Raw genomic sequence first — 18,010 nt, 5'->3', positions numbered from 1 at the left:
GAGAGATTTGGGGAAGATGTTTTACCCCTATTTCTCAGAAACCTCTCTTAACCTCTACTGGAATGTTCCTCAGTGGCTGTAGGAGCACCTACGATCCAGAAGGGAGCAGAGATTGCTACCTGCGGCTACAGAAGTTATTTTAAGTAACACTTGGCATTTCTTATGGTGACTGCTGAAAGCATTTCTTGAGTGGAAGACAAAGCCCTTTCCAGCTGGTATCACCACCTCTGAAAGCTCTGAACAGAAGAAAGCAGTTCAAGACACTCTGATTTCTGGATAACGTGAAAAATTAGGAGACACTCTTCAGAGGAGCTGTCTCGTCAAAAGGAGGGCTACGTGAGCAACTGCTCTAAGGTAAAAGCCCAAAGAGAACATTCACCCTTAGTAACACACTTAGAATGGCAGCTCCATATTCAAACTTACTGAGATAATGCTTCTGAAATACAAAATACAAGAAAATACAAATCTGAATATGATTCAAATACAAGGAAAATGCACTTGAATGATAATCTCTGGATTTTTAAAAAAACTTTCGGAGAAACATGAGGTCATGAAGAGTAAACAACTGGCTTAATTTTTTTTCCATACAGGAACTGAAAAAGTAGAGAGCTGGAATTTAATCCATTACAATTGTTTGCTTTTATGGCATGAGCAAACATGTTCCAGATTTTTAGCTACCCCTGTCAAAAGGAACCTAAGACACAAAGTTAAACAGCCTCATGTCTGCTATGGTCTGGAAATGATGGATGAAAAAAATCAAAACCCAGAAATGTGTCACCTACTTGCAATAATTCTGAAGGCAGGATATTTTATAATGGAGATACCTTTTTTTTTTTTATCATTTAAAAATGTACTTTGTTTTTTGATTCAATTAGCTACTTTAAGGTAACTTGCTAGAATAGAGGAGTACAATAAAATACAGTTCTAATAAAGCAAATAAACCCAGAGCAAAAGTTAAACCCAGAAGAAAACCTGCCATCCCTATAAGTATCTAACTAGAAACACAGATCGCAACCCAGATGGGAAAGTCAGTCAATGAATCCTTGGTCTGATCTTCAGCTGGTGAATAGGAAACAACATTGAAATAAGAAAAGATGTATTGATTTACAGCTGCTGAGAGTTAGCTGTGGATCTGACATGATAGACAAGTCTGATGGTGTAAAATGGAATCAGAGTTCAGTGTTGACAAATCTACAGAGACAGGAGTTTTTTAAGCAGCAAACCCCAGACTGATTGCACCTAGTCCATGACAAAGGATCTAGGGTTTGGATCATTTAAAGCTGGACCAGGGCACTATCTATAATAGCCACTTGTTCCTACCCTTTTTTAGCTACTCTTTTTTTTGTTTTTGTTTATAAAAGTATTCTTTTAAAAGGAGAAGTATTCTTAGTAGAATATAATGAGTATGGATACATTACTGTGGGTTCTACAGAAACCCAATTCGCAGGTCATAGCCCAGAGTGAGTCATATAATCATAGAATATGCAGAGCTGGAAGGGCTCTATCAGGATCATCAAATCCAACTCCTGGCCCTGCACAGCAGCATCCCCAAGGGTCACACCAAGTGAGTCCCTTCAGTCTGTTTGTCTTTGACAAGCGTATTATGGATACAAGGAGACATGTGTTCCTGTTCCCCACTGTAATCTCTGGGAGTTTTGCCTTGATCAAGGGTTACGAGCTGGGGACAGTTTGGGGAAGACTCTCATACATGCATTAAATGACCATTCAAATTCCAAATACAAGCAGCCCAGAGCACATGACTGTGTGGGAGTGTTCTTGCACTTCTTTCTCTGACAGGTGATTATTTCCAGCAACTCTCCTCTGTTTTTCACATCCAGACCAGAAACCATCCTTTGGCACAGTATTTGAGGGTTCCATTGAATTAATAGAAAAAAGGTCACATGAGGGAAATGTGACCTGACACAAGGACAGTTTCTAGCTCCCCTGCTGCCAACTGAAGTAAAGTCCAAGCAGAACAGTCACTGCGCCGCAGTGGCTGCTGCTGCAGGAACAACTCAAATGTTGATGCAGCAGATACAGAATCATTGCTATTAGTCCAAAATATTTAGGAGAACAGGCACTACAGTCAAATTACTTTCATATGCTGGATTTTAAATTGTGGTGGTTCAGCAAAAGTATTCAGACAGTAAATACACTCTCTGAAACAAACTACTTAGGCCATCCCAGGCTGCAGTTGTGCCTGCTAATGGAGAAGAATCTTAAAGAGTGCACTGAAGATCTCTAGATAAGGCTGCATTAGTCTGAAATGTCATGATAAGCTTGCTGGCAGGGAAGGTGCTATAATGCACAATTCCATGGAGTTACAGAACAACTGATGGCAAAGCCTCTAAACAGAAAAATGAGCAATACATAGATTTAAAGATGTTTGGTTGTCTATTTCTATTTTCTGTCATCTCAGTTGATGCCTTAGGGTTTAACTTTTATATTTTTAAAATCCTGTACTGCCTAGTGTGTAGCTCTGAAATTTCGTGTGGCCTGTTAACTACTGTTCTCTCATGCTGGTTAGACATAACAAACCCTCTCTAGGTTTGCACTTCAAGGACACCTTGATTGTCTCAGGCCCCAAAATATGTAAACTAAAGCCTTGAGTGGGGGGCAAACTTGGGGTAATTACGTCATTAACTGAAATTGTAACTGGAAAATTAACCCTGATATGCAAATGGACCAAACTTATAAAAGTGTGAAGAACCCGTGACCCAGGGTCCATCTTGGGTGGAGCCCTCAGAGGCTTTTGACTCCCAGGGTATACCTTCAAAGGCCCTTCAAGTAAATACTCACTTTTATTCTCTTATTCTGTGTAGCCTCTGTTTTCAGGTAGCCACTTCAAGAAATCACACTGATACATAAGGTCATTACCTTCAGAAATAACACATGCAGACTAAAAAATTATAGGTCACAATAATGTCCAGACACAAACAGGGATATGATTAACATAATATAATCCAATTCCTCCTGAAAGTACAATATGCAATAGATCTCTATGAAAAAAATAAACAGAATTTTCTGTAAAGGATGCTCTTCAATAAAACCACAACCGAATATTAGTCTACTTCTCATTTGGTCTTAATTTCCCGGATCAGAGTCACTTTATAAACCCTACCTGTTAAACTAAGCAATTCTCCTAAGGCAGGCTGCTTCATTTTTATAAGAGCAACAAGATTTTTATTCTTGGGAGGTGCTTGCAGGAGTTAGTTGCAGGGTAAGGAAATGGGAGTGTGCAGGTGTGTGGCCTTCAGACTCTGACACAAAAAAGTATTCCCTTATGATCAAAGAGAAAAGTTGAAGATCTGATATCCCTGGACTTGCAAAGAAAATAATAACTAAAACAAAAACACCCACCAAAAAATGCAGATAATCCACTTGTTCAGTCAGACATTCCATCTTCTTCCATGAGATGTCAACAAATAAGGAACATCTGGTAAGATGGAAATTCAGTGAGCTCCTCCTACTCATTAACTTCACAAGTGGTGTCCCACTAGCATATACACAGATGAGTGGGTCAGGGAATAGGACAACTTGCTACTTTTTCCACAGACTGAAATGACAGAAAAACAGCAGCATTTTGAGAGAATTATACTGTACCACTCGGAACACCTCTTTCAAAGGCATTTCAGTTGTTCTGCCAGGAACTTGGTGTGCTGGTGTTCAGACTTCACTGGCATCAGACCAGCAGCTCTCTTCTTCATTTGTGTCTTGAAATGTGAACAGTTAATTCTTCCGCATTAAGGCTGCAACAAGCACTCAAGCACAACCCCTTGCAGATTGTGAGCTCTGTGGCGTTAACTCTACCTGGCTTCAGACTGCAGTTCATGCTGGCTCCTCAGATGCCCCTTTCTCATCCCATGTGATATGATTGCCCAAGCTGCTTCACCCACCCATTAGAATCCATTTTTTAAAGAAACTCCTGGAGGGAGTGGGGGCCAAAGTGTGTTTGTAGTAAACTTTACAACTTTCAAGTATTACAAAACTACTGTTGGAGAAGTAAGGACTTAAACCAAATCAAAGTGCTTTTAAAACCATGTTGTTGAAAATAAAAAAATATGCATCTCTGGTTGCAAATACTCCATTTAACAACCCTATCCCAAATTACAATTTTGATGAAAAGGTAGAATGACAAACCTCTTGAACCATGCTTAAATGATAAAGCCAAATCCTCTGTGAGATACTGAAATCCTGTATGGACAGTAAAGCACTAATGGGAAGCAGTACTTCTCCATGCTAAAAGCTTTGATAGCTGGCTGTGCAAGGAGCATTAAAACACTTAAACTAAACTTTTCAGAAATTACACAAAGAAAGGAGAACCACTGAAGCAGAGCTTTCAGAGACAGCACCACCAAATTCTCTGTGCTGTGTGTATCAGGTGAGCAAACCAATTTGAGTAGTGCTAGAACCACATGCTTAATTCTTAGCTTGGTGATACATTCTATGCTGCATACCAGAGAGCAACAGCTCCATCTGAACTTTGATAAGATTGGAATGGGAATCATGCCTTAGTGATGGAGGAGACTAGAAGTCTTTGGGTATGTTGGGGTGGGGGGAGGAGAGGAGAGGAATGTTGAAGACTTATAATTTCACAGTCCTTATAAATCACTTTACTGCTGCTCTCTTCAACACATTTCCACTTAAGGGAAAGTAAGCAGTTCCTGTCCCTTTCCAAGAGCCTGACAAAGTACACATTTGTGTGTGCTTTTGTAATCAATGTAAAAATTCAGATCAGACACAACATCTGGTTTGCAGCAAGATTTTGTTTTCCAAAAGAAAAACTGAATTAGTCTATTATGAATCATTCAACAATATTGATATTACAATCTGAGCAGAAATAAATGTCATAAAACTACCAGACAGTAAACATAACATTAATAACAGTAGGGGATCTAACTTCAACAACTTTTTAACATTACTTTCATGAATGTTTGGCATTCTCAAATTTTTGTCCTCTCTCTTGAACGTACACAGAGGCACTCCTTTCTTTCTAGCTCAGTGTATTTTCTATTTGGCATTTCACTTCTGGAGTGCAACAAATGGCTAGAAAGGGAAAACTCCTTCTGCCAAAAGAGGTTGCCCAACACTGCACAGTCTTAGCATAATTCAGAGAAATATTGTTCTGGGTGGAGAAGGTAATCCCACCAGAAGATCCCCCTAAAACCAGAGTTTACTAATGTGTTCCCTAGATAGTAGGGCTCACAACTCTTACACACACAAGGTGATGAGCAGTTTTCAACCCCAGTGTGCAGAGGGGTGACTCACCATAATGCAGCTTTTATCACTTATTATCTGGACAATGCATTCTGAGAATTCATTTGATGTGTGGCTTTGGTAAAAAGTTTGCAGTTTGTGCTGCACTAGAGACCATATGTCTGGGTAGCAAGTCAGCAAATGATAGGTCCAGTTTGAAAGCTTCATCCACATACAGCTATTAAGCTTTAAAAATTGCAGTTATTGACCTGAATTATGTAAGTTTAGAGCCAGATCTCATAGAAGGACTATAGGAGCAAGGAGCTTTTAAGTTTGCCAGAGCACATGGGCCTGTTAGGGCCAGTGACATCCATTCCCAGAGCCTTGCTTGAACTGAGAAAGAGAAATGCCCCAAATGAGTTTTTCCTTGTCTTAGTCTTATAAAAACTTTGTTCTTTGGTATATTTCTACCAGCTTTGGCTTTCATTTCTGGGCTTAAAACAATACTGGTTTGTATGCCTCAGCAGCCTTTTGTTTCATGAAATAATGGCAGCAAAAAATCAGTAGATGCTCAAGGCAAAAGTTCTAAAAAATCTTGGTAATATCCCCTTCCTTTGCCTCCCACTTCCCAAAAGAATCTCTTACTTGATGCACAAATCATAAGCCTTTTAAAGAAAAATCTAACGGTAGGTTTTGATCTCCTCTGATTTTAAAACTACTCCGAAGCCAGAAGCACTCATGGGAGCCAGAGATCTTTCCCTCATCACAAGAACTCCTGTAGCAAGGGACAGAAATATGACTGGTGATGGAGTAATGACTGATCAATGAGTAATGCTCCCCAGCAGCAGCTCTTAATCTTGTTATACGGGGAAATGCGAGGTCATTAGAAAGAGGGCAGAAGTTGCTGTCAGAGGGACTTCCCAGTATAGGTGCAAACAAAACGTGCTGCAAAGAGCAGTATGAACTTCCCTAGCAATGGCAATGGCAGCTGGGCTGCTCCCAAAACACGCCATGGGCGCAGGCTGCACGAAGCAATGCTAGCAGGAAAAATTAAAGCACACTAAACTTTTCGTAAGTGCACTCACTCTGATCCAGGCATGCAGGAAAGACTCATCTCTGACTGCGTTCCAAGTCTGGTAGATGTAGAGAACATCTGCCAAGATCCATTTAGCTGAAAGCCAGGGGTTTGATGGAGCAGACAGTATCAGCTTTCAGCAATGTGCAGGACTCTGCATTTATAGTTACATGACATATAAAAATATGTGTTTGTATTTAGAAAAAAAACAGTTGTTGTTTGTGGTTTTTTTATATTTAACCTGCTTGTCAAAAAATAAATTTATTTTTGTGCATTTCATTTCTTGCATTTATTTTAAGTGCAAGCAAGCGAAGCACAAATTAAAAGGGGGAGTGGGCTCCCAAGAATGTCACTTGAGGCTTGTTTTACTGAAAGTTAGGAGAATGTAAGCTCTGATGTGCTTTTTTACCTTTTGACATTGAAAACATGCAAGCACTTCCACTGCTAATAGATCATAATGATCTGACCTTAATTTTTTTTTTAATTATTTTTGTCATGCACACTAGATGGTGCTCAAGTTAAAAAATGAATGGCAACTTCGATAGACTTTTCATGAGATTAGCAAAATACATTAACATACTTATATCCAGAAATCAGGGAAAACTGACCACTCACCTTAGCCTCTTCCTGACTGCTGATCATTTTACTAAAACTGTCTTTTTGCTGGCTTTGCTCCCAATCACTCCTGGTTTTCAGTCGCATATTTATGAAATTTTTGCCATCATTTATAGCATCCTGTTTTACTAAGAGCAGAATGGATTACCTGAATATATGTACACAGCTCCAAACAGCATTGAAATACACTTCACCAGCCATCAGAAATTCAGTATCTGTGTTCATGACAATACTGAGTTTGTAGAAACATTTGAAAACAGAATTATTTCTTTCTCAGTGATCATATTGGATTAACCTATTAGTTTATGGAAAAGTTATCATATTTCTTGACATTTCAAGTACCAAGTATACCAAGTGTACCAAGTCACTGACCTTTATCCTAACTGCAGTCTGAGTTTTGAGCAAATCAGGCTCTTTTCAAGTAGTGCAGAGAGAAAGGACTAAGCATTTCAGAGTCTGACACTGTTCAATAGGTGTCCAGTCCTGGCTGAAGACAGATAGACCCTCCTGAACTGGCAGTGATGGAACAGAAGTGGTCACAGACACAGATGAGGCCACAAAACTGGTGAGGAGCAGACACTGACAGCAATGCTGGACTGGTTACAAGCATGCAGACAACAAATTAGTCAGAAATACATAGATGCTTGAATCTGGCTCTTGATATTGCATTGATTAATTGGAGATATTGTCTATTTTTTCAATGGAATGTTATTTATTTCTGCAGGGTTAGTAATTCCTTGGGCAAACCCAGAGGCTGACTTGGGCTGCAGACAGATGGACACTTGCAGATCTGGCTGTGTAGCTGTGGATGCTTCTGACCCAAGCTATTTTTCTTCCATGGCCATCAGAGGTTCATTCCCTACTCTCCTCTCTCACTGCTAGTGGATTCACTTGAATCCTCCTTCTCTCATTTCAGAACCTCACAGGTAAGCCTAATTTTCAGTCTAACTTTGAAGCAGAAAACAGCAGTCCATGCTATTCTCTGTGCTGAGAGAGGGCAGAAACTTTCAGCAGGGAATTAGTAGCAAGTAGCTATTTAAGGGTGACATCTTCGGCCAGCATGGCAGTTTGCAAAGTGAGCACCAACCCCAGCAACACCAGCTGGGCTAAAAGCCTTAGCCCAGACCAGCTACCAGCCTCACTTTTGGAAAAATCATGACAAATTATTCCAGAATTGCAAATCAGTGGTCTAGGAGAAAAGGACATAGGAAGCAAAACTAATTGAATTTTACAGTTCTTCACAAATCCCCCTAAATATTTGATCACAAAACCCAAAAGTGATCTTGATTCCTCTTATCCAACACCTGCTTCTCTGTCACAGTTCAACATTAAAAAACAAATGGCTCCAATCTGCTGGAAATAACAAAAGGCAAGAGAGTGTCAAGTGCTGTTTGCACAAAGAGGACTATGCAATAAAGAAGTTCATAAAATCACGAGCAAAGTTCACCTTTATCCTCTACAAATAACATTTCAACTTCCCTGTGTGTATATAATGAAAAAAAACAATGTTTCATCACATACAATCACCCTGTATTTGCAGTGTATTATCCTATTTTTTTTTGCCACAAAACGAAAAGCATTTAACAAGTTGTGAAAAAGAAATCAGCATGGATTTAAATGTGAGGGGGGGGACCATTAGGAACTAGTAACCCTCACCCAGCCCTTTAGTCAGAGAAGGAGAATACATCTTTTTCTTCCTCACATCAGAGAACAGCACACATCCTCTGTAGAAAGCAGTGACATCCCCTGCTGCAATAGTCTAGATACAGACCCTATATATACTACCATCTCTTGAATAGCCTTTTTTCTACCCCAAACATTGCCATGAAGCTATAAATCTAAAAAGAATTTTTAAATAATTACAGGAGGATATTAGCCCTAGCCTAAAGAGCTTACAGCTAGCTTAGCCTACAATCCTACTTCAGGATTCTTTATTGCCGTCAAGGGGATTTGCACAGATGCAGCAGTTTGACCAGAAGGCGATTTCTAGAAGTGCCACATGACTTCACAGAGATTAATTCTACAGTTCCTACGGTGCGTGGGGTTCCACCAGAACATCCCCAGGCAGAATAAACTCATCTGCTCAGGAAACCATTTCTCTGACTATGCAACTCCACAGTCTGAGAGACTGTCACCACATCTGAACACACAGAGAACTGAATGGATAAGGGGGAGGTTTTCTCTATAATCACTCTGATTCTCTTTCAGGCACAACAGCACAAATTGCAAAGTAAAGCCCCTTCTCTCACTGAGGATTTTAGCAATAAGAAAACAGAGGGTTGGAATACACCGTCACAGACAGTGCTTTGCTGGGTTGTTAGGCTGAGTGTCTTTGACTTTGCTTATGTGCACCAATGAGTTTAGGCACTGGATTTTTAACAGTACATGTAGGTTGGCCCAGATGGGCAGAAGGCTGAAATCAAATCAGCAAAATGAAAAGAGCTAGTGAATCAGATTTTCCCAAATTAACTGCTATTTAAAAATAATAAGCAACTGCAATTGATTCTCCTTAGTGCATCAAGCAAAGATGGAGAAAATCCAGAGCTAGGCAGTCACTTCATTTATATTCTCCTATTGAAATCTTGCACATTTAATCCATATGAGCAGTAAACAGAAGAAAGCTACTCAGCATTTAAGCAGTTGGTCTAATTACAGACTGGCAAGGAATGTGCAATAGGTACAGTCGAGCCAAACCCTACAGCAGAACTCCTCTGAAAAAAAGCCAGACGTATTGAGATTGCAAGTCTGAAGCAAGCCCCTGGTTTTTGAAGGGACAATACAAACCCACAGGATCCAAATAGCCAAAAAACTCAGCAGGTTTAAAATATTTATTGGGATTTGAGTTCTGATGATTTGGTCAATACACTGTCTAGGTTTATTGAGCTATAAACCCACATCAGATGTTTGCTGCCCTCACCCCAATAGGTAAAAATATTTTATTTTGAAGACTGTGTAATTTCAAATAAGGTCTAATAATTCTTTATCAGCAAATGAGAGCAGTGGAAAGAAAGGTGAAAAGGAAAGCATAATGGAAAAAAAAATGGCCTTAAATTGAAAAATGAAGGGGTGAGGGAGCAAAAATTTCTAGATGTTTATAGCATCTTGATTATAATCTTCCTTGACGTCATTCTGAAAAGTGAGTGAAAATCCATAGAGATTAGGGTTCAACAAAGCAAAGAAAACATAATATGGCAGGCTTAGGGTGCCTGAGCATTAATGAAGCAACTTAGAAGGGGAGTGGATCCAAATATACCATCAGGATCCAAATATACCATTAAATAAGGGGGCTGGCAGTGTATTCCAGTTATGCAGCAGTGGAATGGGAGCATCTCCAGAGGGCTCAGCCACTTGTACCGTTCATTACACTCCAAAGTGCAGCAGCGCCGTGGAGCCTGCTTTAGCCACAGAGCAAGACACTCTCATCCTATGTGTGACAGCAGCACCAGCCTGGCAGGCTGTCCCCACACTTAGAACTCCAGAGGAAGAAGCATCAGAGTGGTCTGTGATGCTCAGGACAGTCTGTGTGCAAAGGGATAGTCAGCAGTGGTCCAACCTTCTCTTCTCCCAGGCACCCAGCAGCATCTGAGCCAAACCCCCACACACTGGGAAGGGGAGCATCATCAAGCTCTCCTTTTTTATGAACACATACAAGAAACAGGAGAGCAAAGCAAGACCATAAAAAAGGAGAAAATACTTAACCATGCCTTAACTGTGCATGTACAAATGGCAGAGTGGAGTCAGGTCTGCTTGGAAAAGCCAGTCAATACTGGACTTACTGTTACTAATACAGAAAATAAACAATGGGGCAGGGTTATCAAACAGCTGGGATTGAGTCAGGCTCCTGAAAGCAGACTGTGCAACATAACTATTTTACTGTGGATTAAATGCATATCTTAAGGATAAAGGGCATTCAGTGTAATTTTCTTAGATTCACTGCCTGAAAAAATGATTAAAATTCCAATGGAAATCAAGATTGAAAGAAAGAAAACAAATACAGAGCCAAATTTTCACTGCATCTGCCCCAATAACTTATTGAAAAGTTAAAGTATGAGAAGTTCATTTTTCCAGTGTGATTACTGGGCAGAGCAAACAGCACAATGGAGGACTTTGATGGGTACAGGAAAAGCAAGTGCAGCGTCCACAGAACTGTAACAGAAAGGACTGTTTGAAAGAATGATCCTTCAGTCATGAACAGCTGTACCCACGTAACAAAAGAAAATCATGTTCAGTGTCCTCTTCTGCTATATCCTGCTAGTTTAAGGTTGTATACTCTATACTTCTTAGCTTCACACAAATGCCTGTGATTTTTTTTTCTTTGCTATTATTATAATTTTTTTTTTATGTGCCTAAGCAAAATAAACTAGGGAAAGAGCCACTTTTAACCCAAAGGTGATATGAACAACTTCCTCCACGTTAATGAAACTATTGATTCAGATTATTGAGGAACAAACCTCCAAAGTAATAACACCTAGCCAGCAGGGAAAAAAAATCCCTACAAATAAATTAGAGAGTTGCCATGTTCCTCCAGACTCACTGGGACTTAGTTTTGGTGAAGAAATTCTGCAGTCATGAACTGACAACTTGGTAGGAAGAGAATCAGCATCAAAGTCTGGCTCTAACCCTTTTCTTCCCATTTTATTGCCCCAAGCAGTACAGACTAAGATTTATTTCCTGAAGGTGATTCTCTTCCTTAAAAGACTCCATTAAGCCATTTAAAAACAAATGTCCTTAGAATATCAGTGCCAATTTTAATGCTTAAAGAGCATCCCAGCTATACAAAGTAGAGTTTGATTTGAGTGTGTATCTTAAGTATTATTGGCCCCAGACAGTCCTTTGGCCTGGCATCTAGGTTTCATCATCATTTAAATGAGTAATAAAGAGTTTTCATTTCCATAAAGATCCCTCTGCTTAGCTTATAAGGAGCACAATTTAATGTGTACACAGATAATGTATATTTGAAGAACCTTTGGTCTTGCCACAGTGGTAACAAGTGGCTGTCATATAACAGGGCCCTAAAGCTGTCATATAACAGGGCCCTAAAGCGCACGTAGGATTTTTATGCTAATTTGGTAACATTCATGCATCAACTACTTGCTTGTTCTATAAAGCAGCCATAATGCATCTGACTTCATGGAAAAGTGTCATGATGTCAGACCAGCCTCACAGAAAAGCTATCTGTCTTTACAGTGGTTTATGAAAGTTCTGCATATACCAAGGACCAAAACAAAACTCAGAGCTTACCAAAATGCCCTCTCCAATAACTTCTGCTTTCAAGCAGATGGGAAAGCCATGGATTTTTTTTTTTTTTTGGTTGGCTGTTGGTTTTTTGGGGGCTTTTCTGTTGGTTTGTTTGTTTTTTATTGTGGAGGCTTTTTAAAATATTTATTCATTTATTTATTTCTGACTGCTAGTGCAAGGGAAAGAAAAACATTTTATGTCCTTTCATTGCTAAGGCTTTGTATGTGTGATTTATACCTTTACAGTGAACCAAAGAATTGAGAGACTAAAGTGATCCCTTAAGTACCTATTTCAACTAGACACAGGAAAGGCTTCACAGCCATACTTTGAAATTGATGAGTATCTTGGACCTCCTCCTTACTGAGATTCCTTGAAAGCCTGTCCAAGCCTGGTTAAAGAGATGCCCAGTTCCTCAGTTCTGCCAGCAAAGGACAGCTTCCAGAGATTTTCTCCTCTGATACCAGTGCAACACACCCAGAAGGACTAGTAAATGTAACTCATCTTTCCCATCAAATCCAAACACCACAGAAGAACTTGAGTTTTTCTACTTGGATCTGCACAGGTGTCTTTGGGGGAGAAGGTGGAGGGAAGGGGAGGAGAGAAAGATCATCCACTCTAAAACAAATATTTGAAACAATATTTAGCCTGTGAACCAAGCATCCTGCATTCCCCAAGACAGACTGGGGAGTTAGGAGATGGGAACAGTTGCCTTGAACAAACCAGTGGAGCAGCAGTCCTTACTTCTGTTCAGAAGACCTTTATGTGTGTCTCCTCTGAAAAAACCATCAGATTAATTTGCAGAAATTAGCTTAGATGTCAGTAAAGAGGATTCAGATAATGTTCCATATTTACATAGAAGCCACCAGTTCCAGGTGCTACCAAAAGAAGATACAAAGTTTTTGACATTAATACCAACCTGAGATGTTTAGAAGGGCCAGTTCACTGGAGCTGCAATGCTCTGTAGCTTCTAGCATTGTTTTTGTGGACTATGAGTCCTCTTGCCCGATTTCCATTCAACCCTAACCAGCCTTCTGGTGTTCCAGTGAAAAGACCAATACCTCATGTCTCACTTTTCCCAGCTTCTGAGTCTTCTCTCCTCATCCCCTTATTATGTACTTGTATTTGAAACTCCCACGTAGTTCACCAATCTTCAGTCTTTTGACTGTTCAATAGCCTACTGTAAAACAGGATAACAGTACCAATGTAGAAATTTAGTTTCCTGCAAAAAGTGCCAAGAGTCACAGAGTTTGTACACAAAGACACTTTAATGCAAATCAAATAGTACCATTTCATTCTAAGGTGCTCCATGTTCTCAAACACTGAGCATCCCAGTTTTACCATTCCATTGAGAAATTCACTTTTAGTCTAAACAACAGAAATTTTAAAAGACAACTCTTTAATTTTTCCTTTTTTTTTATTCAATCTATACTGCATTTCAATACCATCTGTTAAATCTTTATGAGCAACAGGAGCATATCCTGCAAATTTGTTGATCACTATATAGTACAACCTCAAAACTCTTATCCAAAACCCATGTATTCCAAAATTAGGTTTCCTCCCTCAACATGCAACATTTGAATAAAAAAGTCCTGATTTACTCAAAAAAAATTCCACTATGCAGTTATATAAACTCAGATCTCTTGACAACCCCTCTGGCTTATGAAGACACAGGTTTATATAAAGAAGCTTCAAAAGAAAATGAAAAATGAATATTATTTTGCTGAAATTTCCAAAGGATTCTAACAATTCCATTACCATAGCAGTACACATACATAAAGACACTGTATCCAGTAATAAAGTATTTCTGAAGGATTATACTTGTTCTCTGCAAAAGACTGTGGCATGTTATGCTGTGACTATATCAGAAACTACTGTGCAGCCATTCCATTTTATTTAAGCCTTCATAATTAGGAAAGTATCTCTGTTGAAATTATATTTATTAAAAAAAAATAAATCTTACTTTAGATTACTAAAAAAGTGCACATTCTGTAAGTGCAGGCTCCATTTTGCCATTTCTACTCCTTGTTTGTTCTACATTTCAGTTCCAATTCCCAGTTTTTCATAACATCCTGCAAGGTTTGGACTGCAGAAATGAAGGCTAGATTTGCCTTTAATCAAAACTCTGGTTTTAAAGATGTTTTCATATCACCAACACATTTCAGGCAATCTCAAGTACTTCAAAAACTTTTTCCATCCTACAGAATCAAAACTTCCATCACTAGGTAGGGGCCTTTAAAAATAATCTAAAAACAGTATACACAGTATTTCAAGAGAGCAGAGAAGCTATATAGTCAAAAATGGCAACACAGACATTTTAAACAGTAAAACAATCTTCCTACTTTCTATATGAGGCCTCTGGACACAAAGAGATTGTGCATTTTGCATGGTTTTCTAGCCCCATATTTTTAAGTGGAGAGGCAAATTTTTAGAAGGATTTCTTATTTAGCTAGCAGAAAAATAAATCATATTGTCAATGCAGAGCTGATGCTGCCTAGATTCTCTTGCTCCTATCATGATAAGTACCAAACTTCTTGTCCTTGCTTACAAGGTTCATGTTTATACTCAGTGTCACTGCTGAAGACTGATATATGTTAGCTGGTTTTAAAATAAGTGACTTGGGAAGATTGATAAAAACGTACAGAGCTCTGATTTGTTGTGGATATACTGTTTCAGTTTACACAGGAATGTGTCATCTTTGCTCACAGCCAGTGAAAAATATTTCAACTCAACAGAAAGCATGGAATTGCATGATATTTTGATAAGGAGTTTCACAATTTCTACAAAAATTTAAATTGTTATGCCCAAACACAGCAGGAGGAACACGTCTTCAGTGAATCTTCCATCAACGCTCTCAGTCGAAATTCACAGGTCAATCATGCATCCATCTCCAGAGAACATCTTGCAGGAAAAGTTAGGTGAAGAGAGAGTGGGTAAAAACTAAGGTGCAGTGCATGGTGTGCAGTTTCTCGGTGCACTGGGTGCAGTGTAGGAGGGAGGAAGTCTCAGTGCAGCTGCATGCGGAACAGTTGAAGGACAGAGCAGAAGTTATTCCAGCAATCAGACTCCTCCATGCCTTACCCACCCCAAGGCTGGGCTGTTCCAACCTGGGAAATGGCTCTGCTGGGCAGAGGTGGAACATTATTTCCAGTGTATCCAGAGGAAGCACCTCAACTTGAAGCTGCAAAGGATTCTTCCTTACCTTGGCTATTTGATGCAAAAGATAATGGTATCAGGCAGCTGGCTGCTGACAGGGAGCTGTGGTACCAGTCTCTCTCTCCTCAGAGGGAAAGAAGTAAAAATGACTTCACACCAGACTATTACGGATACAAATACTTTTGTCAAAAGCAGAAACACACAGAGATTTTACAAAATACTGTCTAGACACTGGAGCACACTGGCTAAAAGAAATCATTTGAGTACAGGCTTAATAAGGCAGGGTAAAAAAATCTACCACCTTACAGCTAACAACACTTGGAAAATGAGTCTGCTGTGTGCGATTTCACTGATGTCTGAGGGAGACAAAGCTTGTTATGTTCATGTTTTTCATACTTTCAGTCAAACAGGTTGCTTAATAATCATGTTTTCTTTATTCTAATGGGTGAGGAAGCTATTATACAGAAGGTGTTTCCATATGTTGCAGTTAATAAAGGCAATTCTTACTAATAAGAGTAGGTTGTCTCCACTCAGTTATCTGATAAAAAGCCCTCCTGTTTAGAGGAAAAAGCAGATCCTGTGCCTAGAAGAGACTTCTAGGGCTGCACATTTCAGTGGCTACTGGAAAGTACTGTAGGCAGATGAATCCCAGGTCTTCTCCAACTGAGTCCGAATCAGTGACATTCACGAAAGTGTTCAGGGCACTAGGAACAAGCACTTCATGTCATCAACCTCTCCTTCATACCCACCCTTTTCTTGCTGGTGAAGGACAGTGGACAAGACCTGGATGCATCATTATGGAAATCGTCAGCAAGTCCCTTCAAGAGGTCAGGGTGCTTTCTTCTTTGAAGAAGCATCTGGGTCACTGTCTTAGGAGCTCAAAATTTTACAAGGAGAGTATGGCTAGTTTTAGGCTGAGATCACAGATGTTCCTTCAGACTGAAACAATAAAATGCATGGGGGAAAATAATTTTGGGGGAATCACCCAGAAGTATGAGATGTCACTTACATCTTTGTCTTTCTAACCACAAAGCTGGGTGCTTGTCCCCAACTGGATGAAAACCCCACATCTGTACCATGCTGTTAGAGCTACCTGGTAAAGAGAGAGAGAAAAAAAAAGTCTTGAAGCTCATCTCAGTTTGCTACGACATGTTCAGTGTCTGACCACATCTTTAAAAGCCATATGGAATCCAAACCTATTGAAGGACAACTTGCCTCAGACAATTGACATATCCCACCTAGGTTCACACAGCAGTGCTACACACTGGTTTTCTCTGGATTTCAAAGTAGGGCAGAGATTGTTCACCTGTAAGTACCTGAGTAGAAAAAAAGACCTGCCTCTGTTGCCATTCCCTTCAGGGAGACTGACAGTTTCCTACAAGTAGTTTCAAAAGGCACATCATCTCTCCATGGTAAGTAGCCACCTGTAGCCTTACATTTATGAACTTCAAAGCATTCTGCAAGACATCTTTTTATCCAGACATATAAAAATGTAGAAATTATTTTGTGGAGAGACATTACTAATAGGAAATAATCTATTTCTTCATGTTTTCTGGGAATGGTGTTCTGCTGGTTTTCACTATTCAGAATAGGCTTCAAGAAATGCAAAAAATACCCAAAGAAATAGGCAGATGCTTTCAAATATAGAGACAATGAGACCAGTTCCTACACATGCAACTAGTCCAGCTGGATATTCACTGTCACACGTAATACTTTCCCGGATTTTAACCAAAGCTAATATGGCCAACATTTTCAAAATTGGCCACTAATTATGGGCATTTCCTAATTCAGTGTAAGTTTCAAGAACTGTTGAACAATACCTAGTCCTTGTGGACATTCAGCTTAGAAAATCAAATCCAAGGTGACTCAAGCCAATACTGAAAAATATGAACAAAGTTTGCAGTTGTTTTTGAAAATGCAACCCCTCAAGGCTAAATCCCGCTTTAAAGACACTGCAATAGTTTTGAAAGGTGCATATTTTTGTTGAGCCACTAGAAGGGATAGATAAATGTGATGGGTGGACTCTGCATCCATGCTCCTTCTGTGGGACCAGTGCAAACAGTCCCTCCCTGACCAGCCACACTGATGACTGGGAATGGAGGGAATCCAGGATAGGCCTGCACAGTGAACCAGAAGTAGCCCTTGCAGAGATGAGGGAAAACAAGGGCTGCTGTTGGATCCTGCCCAGAACACAGAACCCAGCCACAATATGTCCACACAATGTTTCTGTCTCAAAGATGTGGGAAGTCCTGTTATGTCTGCATTCACAATTAAACATGATTTTGACATTATTATGGTGCTGATGCTGTTATATCTTCAGTGTATGATGGATCCTGGCTCTGTTCGGGCCTGCCTATTGTTCATGAGAGACTTTGTCTTTGCAATGATCGGAGAACAAGGTGTTCTGGAAGCTCTTTTCAGCTGTGATCTGGTGAACTTCTTACGGATTTTTCTGTAAGGAGGGAAGGAGGAAAGGAGGGAAGGAAGAGAAAGACAACAGAAGAGATAAATCTCAGTCTCTAACAGAAGACTGCTCAAGAGCCAATAACAAACATAACAAATACTCTTACCAGAGCAGGAAGGCTAGTTCATGGAAAAGAGACTTGCAGTCAGCAAGAGTCAGCCCTGTCCATCAACTGATGATTCACAGTTGTCTGATAATGATTCGTTGAAAAGTGAATTGGTGTTAGACAATACTTGAACAATAATACTTAATTACATGAAATCTTGGGC

General features: G+C 39.7%; 1 protein-coding gene across 1 annotated transcript in view; it reads right to left on the bottom strand.

The window, feature by feature from the left end:
* Positions 1-17,630: 17,630 nt before the first annotated feature.
* Positions 17,631-18,010, bottom strand: part of MTA3 (metastasis associated 1 family member 3) — a 130,207-nt gene continuing 129,827 nt past the window's right edge. Inside the window, exon 19 of the mRNA XM_042051561.1 lies at positions 17,631-17,729. Within this exon, the coding sequence (XP_041907495.1) occupies positions 17,718-17,729 (12 nt within the window). The 3' untranslated portion in view covers positions 17,631-17,717. The remainder of the gene's footprint in view (positions 17,730-18,010) is intronic.

The sequence above is a fragment of the Corvus kubaryi genome, unplaced genomic scaffold, assembly GCF_017639235.1.
Source record: "Corvus kubaryi isolate FWS band 111438036 unplaced genomic scaffold, C.kubaryi_AGA036_p1.0 76, whole genome shotgun sequence".
Classification (NCBI taxonomy): Eukaryota; Metazoa; Chordata; class Aves; order Passeriformes; family Corvidae; genus Corvus; species Corvus kubaryi.
The sequence above is the reverse complement of the archived record's forward strand: the minus strand, read 5'-3'. Positions and strand labels throughout refer to the sequence as shown.